The sequence below is a fragment of the Manihot esculenta genome, chromosome 2, assembly GCF_001659605.2.
Source record: "Manihot esculenta cultivar AM560-2 chromosome 2, M.esculenta_v8, whole genome shotgun sequence".
Taxonomy (NCBI): domain Eukaryota; kingdom Viridiplantae; phylum Streptophyta; class Magnoliopsida; order Malpighiales; family Euphorbiaceae; genus Manihot; species Manihot esculenta.
The window spans coordinates 9775866-9785730 of NC_035162.2; the positions used below are offsets into that span (position 1 = coordinate 9775866).

The 9865-nt window shown below is 33.6% G+C and overlaps 2 protein-coding genes across 2 annotated transcripts; both read right to left on the minus strand.

Moving 5' to 3' along the window:
* Window positions 1-698: 698 nt before the first annotated feature.
* On the minus strand, window positions 699-2734 carry LOC110608802 (L-type lectin-domain containing receptor kinase IV.2). The gene has a single exon (XM_021748094.2). The coding sequence runs from the start codon at window positions 2732-2734 to the stop codon at window positions 716-718; it is 2019 nt and encodes a 672-aa protein (XP_021603786.1). The 3' UTR covers window positions 699-715.
* Window positions 2735-6182: 3448 nt separating this feature from the next.
* LOC110608803 (receptor like protein kinase S.3) lies at window positions 6183-9429 on the minus strand. Its single transcript, XM_021748095.1, has 3 exons — window positions 9399-9429; window positions 8352-8358; window positions 6183-8210 (listed from the first exon to the last, which is right to left on the minus strand). The coding sequence occupies exons 1-3, from the start codon at window positions 9427-9429 to the stop codon at window positions 6362-6364; spliced, it is 1887 nt and encodes a 628-aa protein (XP_021603787.1). The 3' UTR covers window positions 6183-6361.
* Window positions 9430-9865: the final 436 nt, after the last annotated feature.

Genomic DNA, 9865 nt, shown 5'->3' on the forward strand with positions numbered 1-9865 from the left:
AACTAATGATTTTATATAAATGAGTGAAAATTTATTTTTTTTTGGATGTGAGTTTGATTCTTTTTCTCTTGCTTTCAATTTAACATATCTAGTACATAATTCCATCAGTTATCCAATTAAAAGCAAATAGATAAAATAACAGCGGAGGTAACACTTGTTTAAGAGAAATAATAAAAAAATATGGAGACATTCGGTAATCCATTGACTTGCCTAAATTTGTATAGACAAATCATCGATAACATATAATAATAGCAAGTGGGACACGGTCATCAAGAAATGTTCTCCCTGATGTGTGTTTCTTGCAGACATCATCAACAAAGCAATTTGATGTCATTAATGTCATCAGACTGATCAGCAAAAGGTTGAATGAAACAAACCATTAACATCCATCTCACTGATTTGAACATTTCCAAAGGTTAAACTGCAAAAACATAATGATTAAAAATGTGGGCAAACCAAGTGAAATGTTATAGAAAGCAAAATTCAACTTAACAATGAACTAAAAGCTTTTGCAACGTTCAGTTGTCTCTGTTGTAGCGAAACTTCATTTAAGCTTTTACTGTTTGATAATAGTGTTGCATCTTTGCTCAGTTCCTATGCTGGAGGATAATCAATAGTCCTAGAAGAGAAAATTTTGCTTAAACAAATCAGCACAAAAATATTATTAATCTGCAAAATAAACATATGAACACTGAGCCATTAGGCCATGAGAGATTCAGCGACCATTGAGGATTGAGTCAGTATCTGAGAAGGAAAAGGAATAAATACTCTCTGCAGAAAGAAAAGGCCGATCACTAGGTGCTTCATGGCTAACTGAAAATACACCAACACCCGCACCGTGCAATGGTATCTCTGGCAAGGTGGCATTTCCATCTAAATATTGCACCACTTGCCTCATTGTGGGCCTAGCCATGGGTAGACGGTGTGCACAAAGTAGACCTAGTTTCAAAACCAATTCCATTTCTTCTACAACAAAGCTACCTCCCAATCTAGGATCAACAGTCATAAGCATGTCCCCACTTTTCCAGCATTCAAGAACCCAATCCAACAAAACAACTTCCTCCTGTGGTCTTTTAGACTCCACAGGTTTCCGTCCACAAACCACTTCAAGCAGGAAGATCCCAAAAGCAAAAACATCACTGTTTGTAGTAGGTTTTCCAGTTGTAGTAAGTTCAGGTGCAAGATATCCAACAGTTCCAACCACAGACGTTGTTTGAGGAGTTGATCCATGATCATAAAACTTGGAAAGTCCAAAGTCTCCTAGTCGCCCGTTGAGATCAGCATCTAACAAAACATTGCTAGCTTTCACATCTCTATGAAGAACAACTTGTTCCCACTCTTCATGCAGGTAGAATAGAGCAGATGCTACTCCTTTGATGATTTGAAATCGCCGAACCCAATCAAGGTTGGGTTTTTCATTGCTAAAAAGGAACTTATCAAAGCTTCCATTGGGCATATGATCATAGACCAAGAAAAGCTCTCCCTTTCGCCGGCAATAGCCTAGGAGGTGAACCAGGTTTCTGTGCCTTAGCCTTCCCATGCTAGCAATTTCTGCCACAAATTCCTTCATTCCTTGTTTTGAATTATGTGAAATTTTCTTTACTGCAACTTCCACATTGGATGAAGGTAACGTTCCTCGGTAAACACTTCCAAAACCACCAGACCCAAGAAGCTGTTTGTCTTTGAAACCTTTGGTTGCTTTGTAAAGATCCTTGTAAGAAAATCTTTGAGGACCATATTGCTGTTCCCAATCTTCACGTATTTCTTCATATTTCTTCCTCATTACATAAATAGTTACAGAAATAGTTACGAGGAAGACAATTACTGTTAGTAATGGTGGAAAAATTTTTAGTTCTAGCTTACTCTTTGATTTTCTTTTAAGAGGAAGTGAAGGAAGCTTTGAGAGGTCAAGGCTTTGTGCTTGCCCATTATTGTTGAAGCTCCACCCAAGAATATAGTGGTAACTTGCAACTGAACCTGTAGATGCAGAGAACCCAACATACATGGACTCCAAGAGAACTGCAGAGATATCAACAGTTGTCGATAATAGTGGCCTTTCTGGCTTCACTGTTCCAAGAGGAGCTAGTGTTACATTGAGCAACTTCTCTATTTCATCATAATCTATCCAAACCTGCACTGGTTTCCCACTAGCAAGGTCCAAGCTCTTATTTTTCCCATCATTTTCAGAAAAATACATCGCCGGAGCTGATTCAATGGACGTCAAGTTATTGATATCTACTCCAACATGGTTGTCGTTAATATCTCCAAATTCAGGGTTCCTTACAGTATCGAACTCGACAGCAAGCAAGTGGTTTGAAGATAAGTCTAAGGTGGTGGAGTTAAAGAGTCCAAGATATTGCGTTGCTATGGCCCCTTTGAACTCTACAGATGGTGATATAGTAAAGGCTATGCCATGGCCATCTCGAGCAGGCGACTCAGGAACCATGGCAAACACAAAAGAAGTAGAAAATGAGAAAGATGGACGAGAATTGTTAGACAAAGATGCATTGAAATGAAAAGGGAATGGGAAGAAAGCATGGCCAATTTGCTGGTGAGAAGTGTTTGTAAGTTGTAAAAGACCATTGGGATTGATTTTTGCAATCCCATTGAGACTCAGATTGGCTCCCTTGAAGCCATTGTAAATGAAGTGATTTGCTTCTTGAGCTAGGGACAAGGGTATCGAGCAAACGAAAAAAGCTAGCAAAAGTTTAAGTGACGTGAGAAACAATGCCATGGAGGAAGCGTGTAAAAAATGGAGAAACACAGGTATTTCTTGCTCATCCATTTCTCTAACACTTTTATGCTAAAGAATTCTTTTGTTTTGCCTATTAATTCAATTTCTTAGCTGTAATATTAAAATGTTCCAACCGGATACAATGTTTTCAGACTTTAATATAATATTTAAAAAATCATAGCAATAAGAAATTTGCAACATCAGAACCAAATTATAGTCAGAGTTGTGCATGTTGGCCCTAAAGAAGAAAAATCTAGAAGAAGAATTCATTTCCATAGATGACTGCTGTGCAAAATCCATGAAATCATAAAAGATACAAAATTGGGTGGTTCAGCCGAAGTCCGCTGCACAAAATAAATAAATAAATTTATGAAATTATCATTACTAAAAACAAAGTAAGGATCAAATTGAGCATGATAATTATAGTTTGATTTTGGTTTCATTGGGATCCACTACTTCCCATACAGGCAGGCTGGCAAGGAGGTGAAGTCCTACATTTGAATGAGAATTTTGGTGTGCTTTGAAGTCAATAAATAAAACAGTAAGGAAAATAATTTTGGGCCCCTATGACTTCCCCCTTACAAATACAATAATGAAAAAAATGTAAAATCTATTAATTTTAGAAATAATTTAATTATGAAGTAATACGCATTAAAGATATATTAAAAAAAATAATATAAAGTTTATTACTTTAAATATATTAACTGAAGTTATTTTCATTAGCACAAGAAATATCAGTACCTCTACCATAGTTGTTGAACGAATTTTATAAAAGTTTTTGAAAATTCTTGTAATAGATTTTTCGAAAAGAAGCTATTAAGAATGCGAATTGATGATCTCCAATAATTAATTACTTATTACACTGCATCAATAAATAATAATTTCTTTATCACTTACATGTCTCATTGTTGATGTTGAACAGCGAACGCACGGCCGTGATAACATATAAATAAAAGGATTCGCTTTAGATAAAGTGGAATTTATGAGATATAAATATGAGATCATCAACCCCATTTTTTTATTAAATTTTGTAATAATCAGATTGATTTCTTCAAAATTCATACTATAATTATTAAATATACGTGTAATGAGGGTAAATATAATGTGTTTGGCAATTCAAGTATGAGTTAGCCGACTCTACATTTATTAGTCAACTGTAATCTATTAAATGAGTCGTTTAATAAATCTGCTGAAACTCTTTGATCATATTAAACAGAACGTGTCACTAGCGATATCAGTATAACTAAAGATATATATATATATTTGGAATAACCCGAATTGAGGGGATTTTCTTTAACTTACAAAACCACCATTTTAATTACTCCCATGATAAATCTTAATCTCAAAATCTCTCCAAATTCAATATTTAATTCATTAACTCTTTTTTATTTTCTGTATTTGCTCCACTCTGTACCAATTCTAACTCATCAAGTTCTCATTGAATTAAACCAATATCTAAGTGTCTTAATTCTGAAGCTCCCTCAAAACTCAGTTCATCATATAGGATGAAGATAAATTCCTCTAATCAGAAAAAAAAATACAATTATTGATAAAATAAATAATAAGAATATAGTATTTAAGTTTACAAAGGAATATTAAAAATTTTAAAAATCTTAAATTTGGGAAATAATATTTTAAATATTTGCACCTCTTGTTCATCATCTCTGAAATGATCTAAAATTTAAATAAACTTATTTTTATTTAAAAGCTCGGTAAAGTTATTTTTCTAATAATAATTTTTTTAGTAAAGGTATATATAAAGTTAGTCTTCAAAATAGGTGAAATGAGAATCTAGCAAGTGGCAATGCTATAAATAAAGATATATCTATATCTTTTAAAATAATAATAACAAATAATGTATCAAAATTATGTAAATAAAAATAAATAAATATCTTTATAGGCATGCCATTCATTTTTTACATATATTTTATAAGAAACAAAAAAGTTCATTAAACTTATATGTACATACTCATTTATTTTGTTTATAATTTTTTTAAGCAACAGTTGTAAAACATTTTTAATATTTAGCTAACTACACTACATAGTAATTAAGGTTATCTTATTAATTTTAGTTTTTTTTTATTATTTGGAATCAATAAATAGAAATATGAAAAAAAAATTAAAAAATAATATGATATATTTCATAATTTTGTATAGTTATAATTTTTGAAAATTCAAGACTTGCGTGGATAAATGACTAAGTCATTAATAACTACAAACTCATTTTTATGGTTTTTTACATGCCATTGTTATGTTCGTTGATTAATTTTTATTCTAATTATTTGAAGCTATATAATGCACGAATTTAATAAGAAATTAATGTGGTCGCATTGGAGAGAAAAAAGACATGGACATCTCAATTACCCAATTCGATATCAAGACACATTCCAGACTCACCTTCTCCAAAATAGGACGAAAGTTACCGTTAAATGCAGTGTATTTCTATTACACTGGTAATCACCGGATCATTAATCTGTTAGCGAGCGATCGCAGTCGGTCATATCTTTAGATTATCAACAAATACTATATTACACTTGTAACCTTGCATTCTCACCATTAAAGGTATTATTTTGATCCTATTATTCCTTTCTAAATGTTTCCCTCCTCTTAGTTTATAGACGTTTCTCTGCATTGATAATGGAGTAATCCAAATTTACATCTGTTCATTCTGCAGGAACTGCTTCGAGCTGAAAATCTTTTTCTTCATTTTGGGGCTATTGCATTGGTGTCCCTCTTATTCACCATAGTCTTTGTCCCAGAAACTAAAGGTTTGAGTTTGGAGGAAATTGAATCTAAAATCTTGAAATAAAGGCTCTCAACTGTTGGAAACTTCTGTTAGTATGCTTCTGGCAAACGTGTTTGTGAATATCACGTGGAAAGTATGCATCTTAGAGCTGTTTAATAAGATAAGAATATTAAATTGGATGTTGTATGGATGTTAATTGATGAGTATATCTTGGTAAACCTAACGTTTTGTTTATTTTGTTGCCGCTGCAGAAAATATTTATATTTATAACTCAATTTAAAAAAAAAAGAATAGATGGTGTGGCCACCGTAAGCTCAATTTCACATGATGCTGAACTTTACGATCAGATCAACGTACATCTGCATTTTAGAATCATATATTACTTGGTCATTTTGCAAGCTGCGTAATGTTGCTGTTGGATTGCTTCCTCTTAACGAAAAATTGTAAAATTTTTGCCATATAATGCTGATCTGCCGCTTCAAAAACCAGTCTCTGGGGACGTGTGTTTTTGGAAAATTTTCCTCTTGGAAGGAAATCTTTCCTGTGGTTGGATGACGAACGGGAAACTTCCTGTGGGCCTCTTTTGTTCTACTGAAGCTACTGAACATCAACTCATACGCTTATCAATTAACCACAGGTTAGTAAAACCCATATTTGGTTAGTTACTATGAGGAGGATTATCAGTAATCACCCAGTTAGCTGTTTAAATCCATAAAGAAATTATCAAGACTAAGATTATAGAACAGCATGCCATTTAAATGTATACAACATGATACTCTGGTTTCTGCTTCACCCTCAGTACATTTAATAAGCAGCACTAATTTTAAGTTTGCACCTATAGGTAAAGCACGACTGGCTCAGGGAATGTTTACATCTCAGATTCAGCGACCGTAGCTAAGGATGGAGGTGGTAATAGACAACACAGAATAATCATTAGATGCAGGGAAGGACGAATAGAAATCTCCAGCGGCTTCTTGGCTAACTGTGACCAAACCTATACCAGGACCATCCAATAGTATATCTGGTAAGGGAGCATTTTTATCCAGATATTGCATGACTTGTCTCGTGATAGGCCTTGCTGCTGGTGTAGCGTGAGTACAAAGCAAGCCTAGCTTCAAAATCATTTCCATTTCTTCTGCCATATACCTACCTTCCAGTCTAGGATCACTCGTCTCCAGAATGGCCCCTCTTTTCCAGCATTCAAGAACCCAGTCTAACAAAAGCGCCTCCTGAGGTGGTCTTTCTGGCTCTATAGGCCTTCTTCCACAAGCCACTTCAAGCATTAAGATCCCAAAGGCAAAAACATCACTGCTGGTAGTGACCCTTCCTGTTCTTGAAACCTCTGGTGCAAGGTATCCCACAGTTCCAACCACACAGGTTGTTTGAGGAATTGATCCATGATCATAGAACTTAGCTAGTCCAAAATCTCCTAACCGTCCATTAAGTTCAGCATCTAGCATAACGTTACTAGCTTTAACATCTCTGTGCAGAACGACTTGTTCCCACTCTTCATGGAGGTAAAGCATGGCAGATGCAACTCCTCTCAGGATTTGATATCGGCGAATCCAATTCAAATTTGGTGTGTCGTTTTGAAATAGGAATTTGTCAAGGCTTCCATTAGGCATATAATCATATACCAAGAGCAGCTCTCCCTTTCGACGGCAATAGCCTAGGAGCTGCACCAGGTTCCTATGCCTTAGCCTCCCCATGCTGACAATCTCAGAAACAAATTCCTTAATTCCTTGTTGAGAATCATGTGAGACTTTCTTAACCGCAACTTGTGTATTGGAAGAAGGCAATACACCTTTGTAAACACTTCCAAAACCTCCAAATCCCAGCTGCTCTTTGTCTTTGAATCCTCTTGTTGCTTTGTAGAGATCCTTGTAAGAGAATCTTTGAGGACCATATTCCTGTTCCCAATCTTCGTGCAATTCTTCAAATCTCTTCCTCCTATAAACAACTCCAGATGCTATTATCAGCACAATACTTGCTGTTACTGATGGGACCATAATTCTTAAATCAAGTTTCTTACTTGATTCTCTTTTAGGTGGAAGTGAAGGAAGCTTAGATACATCAAGACTTTGAGCTGGTCCACTTCTGTTGAAGCTCCATCCAAGAATATAATGGTAGCTTGCCAGTGTTCCAGTAGATGAAGAAAAGCCAACATACATAGAATCCATGAAGACTGGAGAAAGATCAATAGCTGTTGACAATAGAGGCCTTGGATTTCCACTTCTGAGCTCTAAGCTCTTATTTTCCCTTTCCTTATCAGGAAAATAGGCCACTGGTGCTGATACATTGGAAATCAAGCCATTTACATCAATTCCAACATGGTTGTCATTGATGTCATTAAATTCAGGAGTCAATATAGTATCAAGCTCAACAGCAAAGACATGGTTTGAGGACAAGCCTTTGTTTGTTAAATTAAAAAGTCCGAGGTACCCTATTGCCCACGCCCCTGTGAACTCAGCAGATGGAGAAATTGTGAAGGCAAAGCCTTGGCCAGCGAAATCAGGCATCTGAGGAACAATAGCAAAAGCAAAACTGGTAGAAAATGAGAAAGACTGGGAATTGGTGGATGCAGTTTTACTGAATTTGATAGGGAGTGGAAAGAAGGCGCGGCCAATTTGTTGGACTGAAATGTTTGTCAACTCTAATAGACCATTGGTATCATGCCCAAGCCCATAAAAATTTAAAACAGAAAAAAAAAAAATGAAGAGAAGGCCATAACTTACATATATATATATATATAATTATTATTATTAAAATAAAATTAAATAATAATAATAATAATAATTAATAAAATAAAAAAGAGAAAAGAGCATTAAAAGCTCTGGTTTCGGGACTTTCCCGAAACCAGAGCAAACTCACCTTCTTCCTGGCAAAAGCAGAAATAGAAACAGAGCAAAAGCTCTGTTATTTTTTTTTTTAAAAAAAATATTCCTCCTTTAATCTAAATCTCCATCCCTTGACTCCATTAATCCATAAACTTCTAAAAATATCAGTTAGATTATAATTTAAATCAATATTTTAATTAGAAATTCAATAATTTCTCACATATACTCCAATAATTGAATAGGTGAGTTTTATATTTTTATTCAAATTATTATGATATAATTTATTTTCTTTACCATTAAATAGTATTTTTGCGATCTAAAAATTAAAAAGGAATATATTTTAGTTAGACTCAGTTATTCTTTATTTCTTTTTAAATCGATGATTTTCATAAGTTGATGTAAATAATATTTATAATTTAGTATGTATTTTTATTGAGTTTGTGTAATTTTGGAAGGTGTAGTTATGTCGAAATATTGCCGATTTTTTTTTTAAAATATATATAAAAATATATTTAAAATTTCACATTTTACGTTTTATATTTTTATCCTAGAATATTTATTTATCACTTGATATTTTTTTTTCTCTTCTTAATTTTAGGGGACGACCCAGCTTCTGGTATAGATAATTGGGGTACTCCTGCAACCTAAGGTTATTTTGTCCCCAATACTGGCGAGTGGATAAATATATAACATTAATACTTTTCTTAAATATATTTATTTATGTATATGTTATTTTGTTTATTTAAAATGGAAAAAGATAAAATGAATTTGTATTTCTTGAATGATTGAAAATTGAATTTAAAGCACAGCTGAATAAATAGCCGATTATACTCTGTATATGTACCGAATAGATAACACCTTGATGACAGATGATTTATTTTCAGTATAATATATATTTATACCGTCTTTAGGACAACGCTTGATATACAGACAGCCTTTGAAGCGTATGTCAGGTGGTCACCCTTTGGAGGTAGCTCTGCACATATGTATGACCAGTATTTTATTAGTTCTTGAGTCAAAATTGTCATCATAGAGCCTAAGATGCCAGCATTACTCTCAGACTGTCATTATTTTATCACACCTGAGGTGCCAACATTATCTACAGGGAACATATTATGAGTGTATACGGATTCTATTTTTCACAGTTATAATTTTTGGATTTATTATCCAGCAGTGAAATCTTAGCAATTTATATTCAGTTTATTTTATATTGATTGAATTAAACTGTATTTATTCAGCTGACTTATTTTAGCTAAGTATTTAGTACTATTAAATATTTAAACTTTATTTTCCCTTTGTTATTTAATTATCTGCTCACTGAGTAAATTGTACTTATCCCTTATATTTTTAATATTACAGATTCTTTTTGGTGATTCACTCCTAGCAGTTCACATCTCTTAATTTTGTCCTTTCTTTCACTTTGTCCACTTAGAGTCTAGTGGAGGTAGAGCCAATCTTAAGTCCCTTGTAACTTCTTTTTGTAATTTTGGAAGATAATATATAGATTGTATATTCAAGTGCTGAATGTATTTTGTTTAGTGTAAATAT